At 36.3% G+C, this 19,959-nt stretch overlaps 1 protein-coding gene across 3 annotated transcripts in view; it reads left to right on the top strand.

Annotated features, from left to right (window-relative positions):
* UNC5C (unc-5 netrin receptor C) overlaps window positions 1-19,959 on the top strand; it is a 393,937-nt gene that overhangs the window by 331,287 nt on the left and 42,691 nt on the right. Inside the window, exons 7-9 of one of the 3 annotated variants that reach the window (XM_036853624.1) lie at window positions 1,759-1,923; window positions 16,788-16,844; window positions 18,848-19,039. In XM_036853624.1, the coding sequence (XP_036709519.1) occupies window positions 1,759-1,923; window positions 16,788-16,844; window positions 18,848-19,039 (414 nt within the window). The remainder of the gene's footprint in view (window positions 1-1,758; window positions 1,924-16,787; window positions 16,845-18,847; window positions 19,040-19,959) is intronic. The other 2 variants (XM_036853625.1, XM_036853626.1) reach the window with 2 other exon arrangements.

The raw sequence follows: 19,959 nt of genomic DNA, 5'->3' as shown, positions 1-19,959 counted from the left end.
TCTGAACACCTTTCTGTGCTATCTCATGTTGTCCCAAACTCTTATCCTTTGGTAAATTGAAGTTAATATTTGCCAAAACCAAAACCCACTAAAATGTCCAATTATACAATATATTAAAAAAATTAAACTAAAATTATTTTGAAATAATGCATAAATTTATTGTATTCCATTGGGGTAGCTATTATATTGTCACTTTCATTATTTAGATACAAAGACTACTTACTTCCCTTTATTGTGCCTAACTTTTGTCAGGTTCATCCTTTTAGTAGAACTTTCTCAGAGATGGGTTGGAGAAGTGAACTGGAGAGAAAACCATAATATAAATTTTATATTCCTGTTTTCATTTCCGAATATCAAAACAGTATCCCACACTGAACCCTTTGAGAGCTTTTATTTACGGAACAAACTTTGACACTTAGCTAGGCTAAGAATTTCAGTATTTTCTCTTGTACGCTCCTATATTTTGTCTGCATACTGACTCCCACAATTAGAAATGCACTGAGCATTTAGTTGAAATAGAAATGTGTGTTTGTGTGTGTACTTTGGGATGGTCTAGGTCAAAGCAAATGTCTTTTCTTCAGATAGCTGGGAGTTGCTTATATAGCTGACTGTACAATTGAAATATTAATACTTTCATCATTTTTTCATGTGGGCATATTTATATCTCTATACATATTATACATAATACATATAGTTACACAATAATTTGAATATGAAATCACACAGATTTCCCAAACTGTGTAGATTATTAAAATTGATCTAATTTCTGTCAATATATAGGTATAACATGTGTACATTGCATGTTCAATAAATGATGTTTGCGATTGTCTTACATTGAATCCTAGATGATTATTTATGTATTTCAGGGAAATTTTAAAAAATTTAACTCTTATTTTAATATTTTCCTCTTATTTATGTAAGAACCTTTAAAGAACGTACTAGAGTATTTAAGTTGTGTGTTTTTAAAATAGAGATATCTTAGCTCTTTATCACTGAAGTTTACTAACAAGTCAAGCACAAAAATTAAGAAGAAAGTGAATCTATTCTAAATGACTGAATCACAGGAAAAAATTAGGAATGTGCTTAAATATTATTTTTAAAATAAAACTAGCAACATATATCATCAAATAATGGAATGAAATCATCAAATAATAAATGGAAAATAATATAGTCTTTTCAAGAAGTCATTGCAGAAGATGTTAGAATCAAGCAACATGGATGAAAAAATAAAAAGAGTGTATAGGATGTAGATGAGGGGTGCGGGTAGGTGGGTAGATGGATGGATGGATGGGTGGATGGATTTCTTCCACACTCTACCAACCTCTTCTCCTGAACCCCACAGAGGTTTACTTGCACTACCCACATTACATTATGCAGGAAGGAATCTTGGATCCAAAAAGAGGTTCCCTAATTTTCAATCCAAAATCCAGAAGTTTCCCCTTTAATAGTAAAAGGGTCACCGCCAGGATTTACATTTATGCAGCTCCTGGTGACAGCTTTGGTTTCTGTGTGTCCCATTAAGCTTCCGTTTGCCTGGTCAGTGAAGAAATAGTCACACACCTCGTAAGCGAGGTTCGAAGAGCCCACACAGTGTGTGTAGAGCCTGCACGACTTCAGCAGTTAAAATGAATGCAGTGTTCCTCGGGGGCGCGTTTTCTTCAGTGTTTGGTGGTGTTTTCTTTCTGCTTGTGCTCTGCTCCTCTCTGCCCTCAAAAAGCTCCTTGTGCCTTTGACCCGATGCTGGTTTTTGTGTGGCAGTGGATGGCAGGTGGACCTCATGGAGCAAGTGGTCGACTTGCGGGACCGAGTGCACGCACTGGCGCAGGAGGGAGTGCACGGCGCCAGCGCCCAAGAATGGAGGCAAGGACTGCGACGGCCTCGTCTTGCAGTCCAAGAACTGCACGGATGGTCTGTGCATGCAGAGTAAGTCTGTTTGAGCAAATGACAGACACTGGGGAGGCCTGGGGTTTAACCATTTGGATTTCTTTGAAGGAAATATCAAAAACTAAAAATTTCCTAAACAAAAATGCAATACTATACCAGTATCATGGGTCTCTGTCAAAACTGGAAAAAAATGAATCTCCCAGAACCCAGAATGAATAATAACTGTATCCAGTTAACAGATGACACACACAGTATTGCTTTCCCATGAGCAGAAGGGGATTTAGTTGTTTCCATGGAGGGGCTGTCATTCTTTTCAGGGCAGGGAAGTGCTACTCAGTTTTATTATAGTGCACAAAAGGGCACCCTAAACTCCTCATAGAGTCACATGACTTCCAAAAAGTAAGCTCTTTATTTCTAATTCATGGCTGTTACTGAACCAGTGTCCATGAAATTTAAAATATATGTATAAGGACAGGAACTATTTCTGCAAGTAGATTTACCAGTTTACAAGTGTTTAGTGGGAACATCTTCACAACACCTTGAAAATGCTGGGTTTGTATTAGAAATTATAATGTTTATCTAAAGGGACTAAAGTTTATAAAACATAAATTTTAAAAAATGGGTGTAGAAGATTGGCTCAGGAACATAATAGGTGCTATAAGCTAAATATTCCACATTTTTCATGGCTTTTTTCCTTAGATTTTCTTAATGAGATGGTGGTTTGATTTCCATATTTGCAGACTCTCACTCCTCTATTGAGGAGCCCTTAGATGTACAGAATTTACCATCCCTTTTATGACCATGAATTAAGGTACTAAGAATTGTTCTGAAATCACACCTGTAACAGATGAATGGATCAAACAGATCTTAACTAATGGCAGCCAAATGTTGACATTTCTTATAACACATTACAGATTGCTTGTGGAATATAAGCAACCAAATGTATTTGTGTGGAAGTATTTGTATTTCTCATTTAAGAATAAGATATTTTATTTTCGGCACATTTATGGAATTCTGTTTACTTTTCAGAGTCTATACACACAGGGACCTTTAAAAAGAAACCTTACTTAAAATACAAATAGGCAATTACATTGCTAATACCGAATAAAAATCCAGTGGGCCTCTTACTTTTCTGTCCACGGTACATGGTATTCTTTGAGAACAGACTGCAGCTGGGTGTAAAGCATAGCTTCTGGTTGTGATTTGGGAACGACTACTGTGCATCTAAGTTTGTACCAGAAACACAGAATGAAAAGAATACAGCTCTTTTACTAACCATTTATCCAGAGATCCAGGGCTTGTTCCTCTTGGTGTTAGTCTGAGTTGAGGATTAAAATGAAAACATACCATACACAAGTTATTTTTTAACATTTTTGAAATTTAGTATTCTTTTAGTGCTGAACAAATTGATTCATGTGATTGAAAGTAGCAATATTTGAAGTTTCTCTCTCTCACTCCCTTTCTCAATATTATACTTTTCAACTTTGTGTGATTTAATGCCTACTGTTTCTATTGTGCATATTTTAAAATTCCTAAAGCAACGTATTTAACAAGGAGTACAATGCTGCAAGATGGAACATTGGGCCTTTTATTAGTTACACAAATGACACATGATAAATTATGACATTTGTCAAATACAAGCATGAAATATTCAAGTTAAGACTTTCATGACATAGCATCCCCTTAGCATCTAGCTGATTTCTTACAGCATTAATAGAATTTTTTCTAATGATTGGATGTTTACCAATAACGATGGCACGAGGTGTGTGTGTAAGTAAGGAAGGGTAATGAGGCTACAAGAGATGTTATTTGTTGTTTGTTTATTTCTTTATCAAGTCTCCTATTAGCCTGGAACATTTGGGTGTTTGAATTAATTCGTTAAAAAGCTGTTTCCTTTCATAATTCTGATTTGCTGTAGTAACGGTCTCTACTAGGTCAATAAACTCTTTCATCTGCCCTGCTGTATCTACTCTAGTGCAAAAGAGAACTGTAGTTTGTGCTATTATTGATTTCCTCAGTGATAAAAACCTCAGATACTGTTGCACTGAATAATTAAGGTATTTTACAGTGAAAGCTATAGTTTCTGTTTACCAGTAAGCTGGGTGTTTCTGGCATAGTATTGCTGACACAGTTTTGCAAAGAAATGATAATGTTCTTGGTCCTTATTTTGGAAAACAAAAGGCTTTCTGATAGTGTAAGTACCAAGCTTGTAAGAGGGACATGGTCTGCATTAAGAAAAAGAATGGGAGTAGAAAAGACAGCTAGAAACTTGCAGTTGACAATTAGGAGTTATCATTTAATGTATATTTACTTTATGAAAATTAGTGTCTTCAATGCACTGATAATATTGCAATACTGATAAAGAGCTATTTCTCTCAAAATAAAGCTAGCCTACTTACCATTAAACTAGGGAGGCAGTACAACCTCTGAATCTACTCAAAATTGTCTACAAATGATTTGGATATAAATGTAGATATACTGCTAGGAAGGAGAAATTTGGAGTTCATAATGGATGTCAGTAGAATTCAGAGTCACCTAGATAACATAGTGTAGTATATTTTAAAAGTCAGATTGGTACTTAAGAGCAATACAATGTGAAATATATAGAAAATATTGCTGTCAGTGTTTATTCACTAATTTGTTCAGAATAATATTCAGACATATTTCTTCTTTAGCCATTTCTCTCATTGTAAAGACCTTTGACTCAAAATATGTAGAAATATTGGATAAAATGTTTAAACTTAAAAGACATACACACATTTGGAGTGTGTGTGTGTGTGTGTGTGTGTGAGAGAGAGAGGGCATATCAAGTTCAAAAGAAAGAGAAATCCTCAAGTGGCAGAAATGAAGTAGGAACTCAAATCTAGAGAAGTATGCCTGTATGAGTGGACACCAGAATAACCGAGAGGAGTGTTAGACATGGATGTAAGTCCTAGGGATTCAGCTTTAGGATTTCAGTTCTGAGGCTGAGAGTTGAAAGCCAGAACCTTGAATAAAACTGGGTCTCATAAATGGCTGCCCTCACCATGAAAAATAACTAGAAATTTTTTACCCATCAGCCCAGCGAAGCTACAGGAAAATTCATGGTAGAGAAAAGAAAAATGAAGTCTTCACTTAAACCTGTGATAAAACCACAATCCGACACCCACTTCTGGGTATGGAGTCTAAGATACAGTACAGGGAACAAAAAGCAAAGTATGTGCAGTTTATAAAGTTAGTAAAACTGGGGTACCAGCGGAAGTGAACAGCAAGCCGTTTTCTAGAGTTCTTTTCACAACCCAAGTGCATTGGTCTATGATAAAGATAGCCCACTCCTGAAAATGAATTTACAAAATAAAGTTTTATATCACCCAAGGGAATAGTCTGCTGTAAGAGAGAGTTGGCAACATAATAAATAGGTGAGTTAGTACTTTAATAACATGGACTCCTACAGCAATCTGAGTGAGGCTATAAAATAAATAAAAAGACAAACTATTTTTAAAAGGAATATAAGCACAAATGAAAGAAAAGAATATTATAAAGAGGACAGACAGATCTGGGGAAAAATCAAATGGAACGTGATCCATTGAAAGTTAGAACTCAATGGAAAATTAAACATCAGATCAGAGACAGCTTTAGATAAAGCTGAAGAGAAAATTGGTAAACTGGAATGTAGATCTCATGAAACTTCTCAGAATACAAGGAGGAAAGATAAAATGAGTGATTATATAAAAGGTAGGTTAAAACACATGGAAGATAGAATGAAAAAGTCCCACATTTATTATTCAAGAGAGCAAAATTTAAAGTTTTTGAGATAATCAAGATAGAGCTTACTACTCACAAACTCTCAATGAATAAACTACTAAACATATGAAAATCGATTCTTTAAAAAATTGAGGGACAAGTTAAGGGGCAGTTAAAAATAAAATGGAACTAAACTATAGACAACATTAACACAGAATATGGGAAGGTGTAATCTAAGTTAAAATGTTCTAATTTTTGTGTGTTGTTCAGGAGAAGAACAGTAGTACTACTTGTGTTAAGCTTTACTGATTCAAGTGTCCCAATTAAAATGTTAAGACTGACTACACACATAAAGGTTGAATATATAAATTCAAAATAAGATTTTTAAGGGCAGAAAAGGAGCAAAAAAGAAAGAAAAAGTATAGTTAAATGAAAACAAATAAGATGGTATATATTAGGGATTATCATATATCAAGGATAATAATGGAAATTAATTAAATTTACCTGTTAAAGGAAATTCAAAATTATAGGAAAAATCCAGTTTTATATCGTTTATGAGAAACATACTTAAATCACAATTATAGAGAAAGATTGAAAGTTAAGAAATGGAACTTATAGTTCTATCTTTATTTTAAAATGTCCAGTTAATGGCTTTGACTATCTAATTGGGCCATTCTTAATTCCATTTCCCATTTTGCTTAAGTAACACATATTAGAGATTGGTTTTGCCCATAGTTTTAATTTAGATACTTTTTTTTCTTAGACTTTATAGTTTTTAGAATGTTTAATTTTTTGTTGGATAATTAAAAGTTTTCTAAATTGTTTACCAAATTTTTTGTGTAAGACATCTTAAAAATAAAGATATTTCCTCAATGCCAACTTAACCAAAAGACTTCGAGGTTATTTATTTACAAAATTATTCAATATTTTAAAGATATAATAATGCTAAATGTTAGCAAATGTGCACTAAAGTAGAATCTCTTGTATTTTGCAAATGGGAACACAAATTTTTATGATTATTTGGGGAAGGAGTTTGACAATATGAGTTTAAGAGCTTTAAAATTATTCCTCTCCTTTGATCCAGGAATCCTATATCAGTGAATAAGTTTTAAGTAATTAATATGAATACCTAAAATATATGTGCCAAATACATTCATATTCTTTGTAGTTTATTGTAAAAAATGCAAAACACAAAAGTCCAATACTAGAGCAATGATTAAGTAATAAGTGCTATTTCCATAAGGTGGAATATCATATAACCACTAAAATATTTATGGTGGTTTAACATGGAAAAGCAGAATATGGATTTATGTATGCATTTAGTCATAACTATAAAAGTAAGCTTAGGAAAAAGATGAATGAAATTTATTTATTTACGCTAGTGAGATTACAGGTAATTTTTTTCTTTTTCAATATGCTTTCTATTCTCAATATTCTTTATATTTAGTATTTCATTATGCTTATAATTGTAAATGACTTTTAAAAAGGAGTGTTGAGGATTGGCTAGAACAACTGCATGATCTTGGAAACAGGAGTCTCATTTCGTTATTTGAGATGTAGCAATATCACTGATCTGTCCTGGGAATTTGGTCACATTGATTCAAATTAGATTAGATTTAGATTAGGTTACATAAAAAGTATTTGCATAAAATACTTGTATAAAATCCTAGTTGTATAAAATCCTCGGTGGCAAGAGTTACTTATAGCCAGTAAACCAAGTACATATATAAAAGGATTGTGAAGACACGGGGATTTGGAACTGAATTACAGTTTTGCATTATTTCCCAGTTGCTTATCATATACCTATCACTCTGTCCTTGCAACCATACTTATTCTTAAACTCTTTAGTAAGTTGGATTCATTATGTGATGCTATATGATTTCCATTTGTGAAAAAAGGTCATGGTCTTTAAGCAATTTCAGAAGCTCCACTAAATTTTTAAGCTGTCCAAACACATTAGTTATTGCAGTATAACATATATCATGTATATATTACACTGGGTATATCCTCAGTGGTCTGAAAAAGTAGTTCTTACACTGGAGACACCACTTTCAAATTAAGAACTTCCAGGAATTGGTGTTATTTCACTAGAATGCATTATTAAAGGATAATTAAAAACTGTTAAGAGTCACTTAATATACCAGAAAGAAGTTGGGCATTATTGGTTTATAAGCACATTGTTAATTAGAAAACAAAATTTAATACTGGAGTTCTTAGGTATGCTAAGAGATATGGATTGCATTGAACAAGAAAGGGCAGATGACTTGGCATGTTTTTCACTACTGAAAATAAGCACACATGTCTGATATCTCGGATACAAGAAAGTTAACATTAATAATAGATAAGACCGTATTTTACTTAACAATACTATAGAATAGTGTATCTTATTCAGAAGGCAGTAATGGAAGGTCTCTTGTGCTGTGTACCCATTTAGGTTTCTTTGTATCATCTCTAAGATTATATGAAAGTAGCTCAAGGTTTTGCCATATGGTTTTGAAATAGGATTTGCATAAAATGGTTTTGGGGAGAAAGAGAGCGGCCACACTAGACACAGAGAGAAAGAGGTACAAGAGAATAAAAAAAAGCACCTAAGACAATCCCCAAAACTGCTAAGCCAATAAGCGTATTTACCATTTATGTTGAAATACGATTGTATTACCAAGACCTGATAACTTTTAACTTTTATTATCTTTATAATGAATTTGTAGTAAGATCTGCTCTGTTATGGTTGGCATATGATGGTTTATCCATGCTTACCTCTTCCTTTTGAAAATAGCAACCTAAGGACTATATATGTGGCTTGGTCCAGAAATGGTACATTATATATACTTATGAATACACTCAAGTAGATTATTACGTGACCGCAGCTATTCCTACAGACTTTGGTTTTTAATCCCATTTGAAGATTGGAGTCTCACATAGAGATATGTAAGAGTTCAAATCTGCATTTAGAATTACTGCTTGCTGAAGAGGGTTTATGCCACAGTAGACAAATTAGAAATTGCAATTTACAAACAAGAACTGCCTAGAATTGTGTCTGCATCAGTGAACTTCCTGACTTTGGGAAATTAAAATGTTATGCAGTCTGCAAATTTAGCACTTTCTACTCATTAAAAAATTTACATGTCACCCTGCTCTTCCATTAATTCTCACTTACAGAGGAAGTGGCAGAACTCTGTGTGTGAATTGTAGTGCGGACACACTGCATACCAGGGCCCCCAGAATCCCAGGTGCATTTAATGTGAGGAAATAATTTACAAATAGGCTGCTCTTCGCTTTAGCATGATGTGTTTATCACCGCCATGGTAGGCATTTGAGAAGGCGCTAGTCAGTTTCCAGTGAAATTCTTGTCAACACAGCGGTTTGATAGGAAAGCATAATTGTGAGTGTCAGACAGTGAGTGCTTTTATCTGTAGTTTGGAAGAAGTTGATGTCATAACTGTGTTTGCATAGTCCTTGATATGCGTGGTGTCCCGGCTGGCAAATAAATCTTCTGTCCGAGGACTGGCTGCCCAACACCGTGCTCTGCTGTCTCCGGTATCATGAGTGTGGTTCACTTTTGCATTTTTTCCTTTCTGGTAAAACATTTTCCTGATTTTGAAAGCAGGGATGTGGTTAGGAACTTTAGCCCACAGAAACCTTTTGAACACCTAGGGAGCCCCCAAACAGATTGGTGTGAGAGGACAAATGCAAAGTCTTCAGCTTCCAGGATGCAAAGTAAACTCCAACGGGATTAAGAAAGGTACCACCTTTCACAACTGCAGCAAAGCTAGGACTCCTTCAAGATCACATAGGGGCAGGGCCAGCGCTTTTGCTTGTTTTCTTTTTGCCTAAAAACCCAGAAGATGGGGTGATGTATGCTAGGAATTGGCCTCTTTACTTCAGGACTTTTCATCACTTTACTTTTTCTATCAGATGTCTTTAATACTATGGATTTATTTATCACTGCCTTTGGATTTAATAATTTATCCTTTTTCTGAAGGAGCGTTGATGGGGTTAGAAAATACCGCACTGAAAATGCTTGGGCAGCTGATCTGTGGGTTTGATTTTACTCAACTGTTGGATTAAATTTCAGACATTCATTCGTCACCTTCTGTGGGTCACGAGATAAGGGTTTTATATTTGAGATGTCCATTCCCTGCTGTTCATTTTCAGAAGGCTGTGGTTGTCAGTGTTAGGAACAGGGCTGTGGATCAGTTAGTGAAGCATGGCCCACTGTCCTGTGAAGGCTGGAGCACAAATTACGGTGGCAATTCAGATAACTGACATCAGTGATAAGCAAATGTTCTTTTCAATTTTTGTTGTCATGTCCTAGGATTTATGTATTCATTTATTTGGAGTTCCTTAAGCCCTTGTCAATAAATAAACCCTCAGAAGAGTGGTAAATTATAATAAATGACTGTGAGGGTCTTTGACAGACCTGACCTTTGACATCATTAGTGCAGTCCTGATGGGCTGGTTAGATAAGAACCAACCTAAAAGAAAAAAACAACAAAAAAAACAAAATCTGGTCATGTTTATTTTGAATGGCCCTTGAGGTTTTTAATGAGAACATTTGCATCAGAAGAAATGTAATTGGAATGAGAAAAGTCACATATGTTGGCTTGGTGTAAGGTCACTGGCAAGAAGAAAGACCAGGCAGCCAGGTCAAGGAGAGAGGAAAATCCACGGAGAAGAGAGATTCTTCTAATGCTAGGGTCATAAAAGTGAGGACAGATCTCCTGAAGTGGCCTATTGTACTTCAGATAGATAAATATTCTAAAACTAACCAAAAGCTTGATGATTTAAAAGCATGGACTTTTACAGAACACACTTAACGCTTTTATAAATTAGAATTGAGTTATGTCATATTCATAATTTATATACTACTCCCCATATGAGATATGAATTCATCATCTATTTTATTTAATCCTCACAATATCATAAAATCTGTTTACATGTATTAAGGCCATAGACACAGCTCCATATTGAAATATAATGAGTAACCTTGAAGGCAAGCAGGAACACCGTAAAAAAAACTCCACCCATCTTCCTTTTGGCTACAAACTTGATAGCTAATCTAAAGACAGAGTTAATTCCAAGACAGCTACATAAAGACTTTCCTTTTATGTCTCTCTCAAATCTGGCTCAATGGTTCTCAAACTCTAGAGAGTGTAAAAATTACTGTATCATATATATATTTTAGTTTAAAGGAATTGCAGATGTAATTTTAATTTTATTCACTTTCCACCTAATATAATGACTTAAGGTCCTGGCATTAATTGCTTCTAACTCCAATCTACTATGTTAGACGTGGCGAAACTGAAGCAAAATTGACCTGAGTTCAACTTAATAAAACTCAAAAGGTACAAAAAATAATCTTACACACAGAACTTTTGATATCCCCCTAATAATAGCTCTATCTTGGTAAGGAAGGAACCGAGGCATAAAATTGAAAGAGCCCACCAGCATCCACAAGTTAGTATAAGAACCAGTGTATGAACCCACATCTGTCTCATTTTGAAATAAGCCTTTTTCCATGTGGGTTCTTGGAGGCTGAAAGCAAGTGGTGATCAGCTTTCATTGCTTTAAAATGTGATTTTCTTCTTATGTGTAGTGTCCCTTCAGTTTTTGATGTTTATTCCTTTTTTCCTGTTGGCATCATTTTTGAGGGAAACAATGTTTCTCTTTTAAATATTTACATTTTGGTAGGTTCTGTGCCAAATACAAAGTGATTATCATACATTAACAACTACGTCATTCTAGCATGGCTCTCCAATTACATTAGAGTAGAGATGCCCAAGTATTGTGCACCTCTTTGCTTACCCCACACTTGCAACAGAAGACACTATTTAGAAGTTGTTTTATTTAAGGGCGAAAATCTCTGTTTTAACTTTCTCATGAGTATCAATGATAACATTTCAAATGGAGAGGTTATTTTCTAGTCTAAAGAATTAGCATTACCTCATTCAATAACCGAATTGCAAATTAAGCCGTGAGCATATCAAGCCCTTTTCTATTATTTCCTTGTCTCTCCTCATTTAAATCTATTCCTTAGACAATACGTATAAAAATGACGGGGCTGTAGCCTAAGAGCTGGGATCTGCCCCTCGCTTTGCTGTTTCATCAGCTTTGTGATGTGAGGCAAGTCCCTTCATTGCTCTGTGCTCTGGCTCCTCCGTCTGCAAGTACAGAGGGGTTAGAAGAGGGAATTCTAAAGATGATCTATTTTAACTCTAACATCCTGGGGGTTTGCGAGTTAGTAAGGGGCATAGACTTGGTTTTCGGAAGTTCTAACGTTTCTCACATCGGCATATTTGCTTGATAACTTTTTCTATTAAAATACTACTTATGGCATAAAAAGTTTGCATTATCTTTTAAAAATTTAGTCATAAAATCATCATTTTGACTATTGTCTATTATTCGTATTGCATGAAAAGAAAATTTAAAAGACTAGAAATATCTAGTTGGTGTTTATTAGGGAAATGAAGATTTACATATAGTTCCTGGTGTTGTTCCTGAGATTTCCCAAATGTAAACCCACCAAACAGGCGATATTCAGACATTGCACAATTAAGAGCCATGTCCTGAAGGATAACCTGATATTACTTGCTGCTGTATAGAACCAAGGAAAGCTCACCTTCCTTTTTAAGACGCTTGGGATGGACTCTCATCTTTTATAACAGTTGAACATCAGCTGAAAAATATGGGCGAACCCCATCTCTAGTCTCGAGGATGACTTTGTGAAAATTAGGAAAGTCATCCCTTCCTCAAGTCATTTAACCACCATCAGCCGCAACATTGTTACATTAACAATCCAGAACCACAGTCAACACAACTGTGAACAGGGCCTCCCAGATCTGGACAGTGCAAAACCTGCACACTGTCAGCTTTACTCACAGGAGGATGGAAACCAAATTTGAGTCTCAACACTTTCCTTAACTTTAAAATATCACTTCCCGTTTTGGGGACTGATTCTCCTCATCTGAAAGAAAGTTGAACTAGATAATCTCTTAAATGGATGTTTTGAGCAATTACGACATGGCTTAGCATAAGAAGCATTTCACTAACTGTTTAAGAACAGCCCACTATTGCTCTGTGCTCCTCTGTCAGTCCATGGGAGGTGATTTTGAAAGCTGTTATCCATGGAGGTACATTTTGTTCCAGACAATTCTTCCATGGCAAGACTGTTCCTCCCATTGCAGGACATTTAGTACCCTTGGCGCTCACTCACTAAATGCCTCAAACAACCCCCTAATCATTATGAGAAGCAAAAACACCTCTTCTGCCCTATTTCCAAACACCCCATTTAGAAGTGGCACCACCTCTGGTTGAGAAATCATTTTAGTATCAAGTTGCTCTCTGGCCTTGGAAATTTGCTTCTGAAACATGCCCCTGTATCTTTGCCAGAAGCCACAAAGGCCAGGAATAAACCTCTTTAAAAGGAGAGGGTGAAAGAGTAGACAGTACTTAAAAGAGTCCATTTCTTGTTGCTTTTCAGAAAAACTGGGCTCCTTGTCTCTGTCATAACGAGGAATCCTGAAATTCAAGCAAATTTCCTACTCATTTTATTGAATAATAGGCTGTGCCAACTCTACTGCTCTTAAGAGCCATTGTCTTAGTGTACTTATAATGTGCATCATAATGATATTGCTATGGTTGTCACTTATTGATTGCTTTCAATGTACCAGCACTTTATAAATCTCATTTATCCTTTCCACAACTATATGGAAGGGCATATTAATAATCCCTTACACAGATTAGAAAACTCTAATACTTCATTAGAGAAAGGAAGTATTTAGTTTGACCAAGCTCTCACAGTTAAGGAACTGACAGGGCTGGGATTCAAACTGAAGTCCGTGAGATTGAAAAACTCAGTTTCACTGCCTTGGCCAACAGCTGAGGTGGTTTTTCAATCGACCTGCCTTTCAAGTAGTAGGAAAGTTAACTGAAATCCCTAACTTATGAACCAGGCTGTTGATAGTGACACTGAAAACAATTATTTTGCACTGTGTTCTGCCAGAGACGTGATTTTTCATCATTGCTAGGACTTCTCTCAAAAGGATCACCTCATTAACTGAAGAAGATGTTCCCTGTTGTTCCGTGAAAGACGGATCAGATGGAGAAGTATAAAAACAAACTCTAGCAAGTGATTCTATATTCCCCTCATTTGGGGGATAGAACAGTAATCCCCTTCTATTCTGATACCCAGCCTCCTAAGTGATGTTTTAGTTGTGTAGTTGCAGAAGTGTTTTGAAAAGGATGGAAAAAGTTTTACAGAGTTGCCTTCCAAAACTCTTTATCCGTGTTTCTTTAACAGAGTAAATTGGGGTGTTGAACCATTGGTGAGTGTACTTAATACTTGTCTGTTTTAAATTTTCCTATGTAGGAAAATAACAGTGTGGCTAGATTGGTCACTATAAGCTGTGAGAAATAACTAATAGACTTTTTTTTTTTTTAATTTTAGAGGAACCTCACATGCAAACACTTCATTAAATATATTGATACACCTATTGATAGATATCTCCCAGGCCAAGTTTTGTAGAAACCATCGATAAGATCCTGTCACTTCGCTCCCCATAGTGATCTTTTCAACATTACGTCTGATGACAGGATTTGCATTTCAGTTAGACTAAAATTGAAACTCCTCATGGTGGACCACCAGGCCTACAAGATCTGGCGGCTGACCTCTGCTCTGAGCCTACCCCTTCCCTCTTTCCTTTCACTCACTACCGTCTGACTGCTTCGTTTTTATGTCAGGACTTTTGCATCCACTGTCCCTCTTCATGGAACATTGTTCCCTCCGGATCTTTACTTGGCTGATTCTTTCTCCTTGTGCAAGCTTCAGTTTAAATTTCATTTCAACAGAAAATTCTTCCCTGGTTCCCTAAGTTGGTCATTCTTTTATCTCCAATCACATTACATTCTTTTTTTTATTTTCCAAGAGGACTTTTTCAGCATTTGAAATGACCTTGATAATTTTGTTTACTTGTTTATTTTCTGTTAAACAAGAATGAAAGCAGTGACTTTTCCCATCTTGTTTGTCATTGTACCCCTATGCCTAAAATAGAACCCAGCATATAGTAATAGGGTTCAAGAGTATTTGTTAGGTGAATGAATGAATGAATGAATGAATAGATTCCAGTTCTGTGCCTGGAAATATAAGTCTCAGATAAATTACCACAAGGCACAAAAGTATTTATTGAGCAGTCCAGATCTACAGAAACACAGGAAAGTAGAAATTATAAATTTCCTTTTTATTATTCCTTGGTCTGCCTGTCAAGAACAGGGATTCTGTTGGGAAGTAGAGATGAAAGCCAAGGAAAACCCAGAACTGCTTCACAGGGTGAAATTTCAGACCTATCTCTCTGGAGATAGGCTTCTACCTTTATAAGATACAGCTCTTCTGCTTACTCCAGCAGGCCCACCCCGATTCTTATCAAAATTTTCAGGGTGAACATCAGACCATCCCCAAATACCCTATTTTACGTTTGCTTCTGGGCCCTCTCACCAGCAAAGGAAAAAAAAAAAAAAGAAGAAAAATCTTTTGACATCCCTCCACTTAAAATCACCCCTACAACAATGACATCACTTATCTGGTCCCCTGTACTAGCAGTGAAATTATATTGTCTTAAGTCTTTGGGTTTCAAAAACAACCTTTTTTCTTGTGCCTGTGTATGTCCCAGATGTCCTTTTATTGAGTTCACAGAATACAAATGGAAAAAGGTTATTACCAGGCAGAAGTGTTTAAAAATGAAAATCAAACCTAATACATGGACTCAGACAACTGGAATAGGAATATAATGTTTATAAAACTGAGTAGGAGGTTGCAATCATCGCTCTAAAATAAAGCATTAAAAATTAATTGAGAGCAAACCTGTCTGTGCTACAGCAAACCTCTCTTTCATTAAGGTAGCACTGCATGTTTCTCCTGAATTAGTTCCCCAAAATAGGTAAATAGCTTGTAAGAACTGCGTGTTCAGCAAATTACGGAAGATCTACATAAGGCACGATTTAGAGTTACCTTTAGTGTTAGAGCATTAGAGGCCTTTAATTTTGAACCAGTTGTGATTCTTGCAGTTTCTCTACATATTTTTGCCCTTGAGTATTACTCAGAAAGTTTAATTCACATGGTTCTTATTCATCTTCATTCTATTAATCCAAATGGTGCTGTGTCATTTGATGAATTCATATGTTACAGAATGTTAAATATTAGGAAACTGTGGGTGCTAGCTATGTGATACTTTAAATTTTTCCACAGATTTTCATTTCAAAAAGTTTACGTTCCACATTTTAAAAATGTTTTCTCCCAATCTTCTACTTCACATTATTGCTATTATTGATTGTTATTATCATCAATCATCATCATCATCATCAATCAGTTTCCTCCTTGGAATACACTAAAAAGAAAGAAGAATAAAACCGCTAGTGTTATTTCTGCATTTACTGTTTGGATGGGGTTTTTATTTTGCCCAATTCACCCTATTCCTCTGAAGCCCTAAAATAAACAACCTTATAACCTCTAGGCCCTATTGATTTTTGAATGATTTCAAGTAAAAAGCAATCCAGTTTCCATTGCATTGACAAACTGCTCAGTCCCTGGGCAAAACCTATTGGATTCCTATTAAATGGAGGGGCAAGAAACAACTGAAAATCCAAAAGGTAGATTTGAGATGGAAGGAGGAGAGGTGGTCTTGCTCAGCTCTGTAAATGGGTATTTAACCTTTGACCAATGACGACAGGCCTTCTTTAGTTCTATTAGACCAAGAGCAAGCTGTTATGATTAAATAAAAGAGGAAAAAACTGTTCAGACCCTTACTGAATATGTCCTGGGAATTAAGGCATATGGCAGGGATAAGGAAAAAAGATTTTCCTTATGCTAATGACCCTTGATGTCTGAAATAAATTAGATCCATTAGAGTTTATGCTCAATAAAAGAAAGACTTTAAGCGCTCCAAAGTTAGTGACTCGAGACCATTTTTGGCTCTGAAATTCAATCTGCCTACTTATTAATTCTTAGTGAGGCTCCAGAGCAGACAGGAGATGCAAAATCATAATTCTGTACTGAACCAGAATTTTAAAGGACCCAGGTTTCTTCTCCTTTTATTTTAATTAAACCATTTTTCATGCTTCTCATTTTGTTTCCCTCATTAATTTGATTTTGTTCCCATTTTTGTTTCATTTTTCTGTTTCTTTTCAAGGTTTCATTTATCCTATTTCAACTGAGCAGAGAACCCAGAATGAATATGGATTTTCTTGTAAGTTTGATGTTTGGTTTTTATGTTGCTGAATAATCGTTTAACGTTATTGCCCCCAATTCAAGTTTACCTTTCTTTGGATCACAGATGTGCACACAGGAAATAGGCGCCTAATATATTCTAACATGACAAACAAATTAGATTTTCACTGCTGAAAAGAAGAAAGGGTCATTTCAAGCCTCTGCCAGCTTTAAAATCTATCTACCATTCAAAGCTTAAGTCCCAGTAGCTGACAAAACATATCATGAAATATGTGGATCTAAATAAAGGGCAGGGTTCGAATGCTAAAAAGAAAAGGGTTGAGAAAATGCAGATCTGTTGATTTAGAAATCACGAATATTGAATAAGTAATTACAGCCTGGTAAAGTAAAACATTAAGGATTTAGAGGCACTTTCTGGCCAGAGTTCAGAATGCTGCTGTAGGGCCTCAAATGAAACCCAGCAGCAAAGTGAAGTCAGCACTTGGAAAGTAGTCCCCACACAACCAGGAGGGCTTGGTATGTCACTGGTTTCCCGAAAAGATCCGCCCATATTGTCTTGATTGATGCTTGAGCAGGTATTATAGAAACTTTGGGAAAGACAGTTATTTAAAAAAGAAGGAATTCTTTTACATACAGTACATTTAAACACAAAATCCTAGAAGAGATGGAGCGATTTCCCATAGGGAATTCTTTTTTACTGTTAGTGTGTTGAAGATACATGACATGAGAGTGTGGGTGATCACGTGGGCAGGTGGCAATCAAAATGAGGAGTCATTTCACCGCATAAACCACGTGGCTGTGAGTCTTAGGAGAGAGTAGTGGTTCCGTGACTTTTAGGAAGCCATGGGACCTACAAACCTGAAAACTCTCTTCCTGCAAAATGCACATGTATAAAATTGAGCATAAAAAGGTTGTTCTTGACCATCTGAAGTACCAGTTTAATCACCTTCCACAGTGACGGGAGCAGCTTGGGTTAATTTTGCTGACAGTTTTTGTGGGTCACAGAAAACTAAAAATAGAGACTTAAAGATGTCTAAGGGATTCAGGAAAGGTTTAATTTTATTGGTTTGTTGTCTTTAAATTATCAGCTTTTATCACCATTTGCCGTTGGATCAGAGCATGTTCTATTGCCACTAAGGCAACATGCAACATTTATAGGATTTTTCTTCTTGCCTTACCCAGAGACAGACCTCCCAGCTGACCTCACACCATGTTAATCAAATGCTTAATGGCCTTTTTGGGGGTAGGCTGACCTTTCTGATCGCTGAACCAGGCCTTTATCTTACTCGGTACACCATAGAGCTGTATTTTATTCCAGTAATGAGTAGCTCAAGTGTAAATCTCTTGACAAGAAACCGTGAGAAGCTCCGGGTTCTCAGAGGTAATACTGAATCTTTAGCAAAAGCCTGGAGTTATCAGCGTTAACCTCTGCTCCCCAGATCTGGGTCTCCTGAAAGTACACCTTTCAAACCCAACATGTTTGCTCCCAATGTTTGCTTTGCTTAGTTCCACTGTTCCCACCCACCCCTTCACTGATTTAGGGAAAAGTGAGAAGAGTGCTGTGGAAGGTAATTTGCGACTTGGAATGGTACTTAGAAAAATATTCTGGTTCAATAAATATACAGATTCAGAACATGCCAGATGTTTCTAACAGAGTGTTTATGTTTATAAAGAACTATAAGAGAATTCAAAGCTGCCTTCCAAACTTTTCCACCTGAAATTAGTAATAAACTTTTTTTCCCTGTGGGTTGAGATGGTTTTAGCTCAAGTTTCTTTTTATGCCTTGTAATAAATGGTCTGTTATGTTGCCCAACTTAAGATAGATCAGTGAGTGGATAGATGCAGAGTGAGAAAGAGAAAGAAATCAGAGATAATTTTCCACCGAAAGACCACAGTTTTATATAGCTTTGAAATTCACCTATAAAAAAGGCAATAAATGTCTAAACAAATTATAGCAATACGTATGTGTACTGTGGGAAATTTCTCTAACCATTTAATTCAATGTTTCCTTCTCCCATTTAGCTGCTCCTGATTCAGACGACGTTGCTCTGTATGTTGGCGTTGTGATCGCTGTGATAGTTTGCCTGGCCATTTCTGTAGTTGTGGCCCTCTTTGTGTATCGGAAGAATCACCGTGACTTTGAGTCTGATATTATTGACTCTTCTGCACTCAATGGAGGCTTTCAGCCTGTGAACATCAAGGCAGCAAGGCAAGGTCAGTTGACATTGCACTTCACACTTGGACTAATGCATGTAAGCAGCCTCCCTGTGTGTCTTCAAAATCAGTGACATCACCAGGTTGGAATGCAGTCACATCAGCTGGAATGTAAACTCCATGAAGACAGAGATTTTCGTCTCTTTTGTTGATTATAACAAATTAGAGTTGACAAGGTGCACAGATCTTTTTTTTTTTTTCCTTCTCTAACAGGTTTCTCTGTCATACTTTTTTTTTTTTTTTAATTATTTATTTACTTTTGGCCGCGTTGGGTCTTCGTTGCTGCACGCAGGCTTTCTCTAGTTGCGACGAGCGGGGGCTACTCTTCATAGCGGTGCGCAGGCTTCTCGTTGCGGTGGCTTCTCTTGTTGCGGAGCACGGGCTCTAGGCGCACGGGCTTCAGTAGTTGTGGCGCACGGGCTCTAGAGCGCAGGCTCAGTAGTTGTGGCGCACGGGCTTAGTTGTTCCGCGGCATGTGGGATCTTCCTGGACCAGGGCTTGAACCCATGTCCCCTGCATTGGCAGGTGGATTCTTAATAACTGCGCCACCAGGGAAGCCCTCTCTGTCCTACTTTTAAACTTTTATTTGAAGAGTACACAGATTGGTTGATTGATTTTTTGAGTTTCCTTTTTTTTCCTTTTGACAAGACATCTTGTATTGCTATGAATACAGTGGTCTACAGATGAACCCAAATCCAGTATAGACAAGAGAAGCTATTACCTAGTCAGCTAGTGAGGATCACTGCCTATGAATCCAATTTGTTGAAATAACTAAGTACCATAGACACAATAAGTAGACTTCAAGGCAAAATACAGAATGAACTTGTCTGTTTATTTGTAGCCAGTAATAAACAGATCCTAGTTATCTAATTGCCCTGTTCTCAGCAGAATTTTAGAGTCTATCCACTACTAATATTTGT

The sequence above is a fragment of the Balaenoptera musculus genome, chromosome 5, assembly GCF_009873245.2.
Source record: "Balaenoptera musculus isolate JJ_BM4_2016_0621 chromosome 5, mBalMus1.pri.v3, whole genome shotgun sequence".
In the NCBI taxonomy this organism is placed as follows: Eukaryota; Metazoa; Chordata; class Mammalia; order Artiodactyla; family Balaenopteridae; genus Balaenoptera; species Balaenoptera musculus.
The sequence above is the reverse complement of the archived record's forward strand: the minus strand, read 5'-3'. Positions and strand labels throughout refer to the sequence as shown.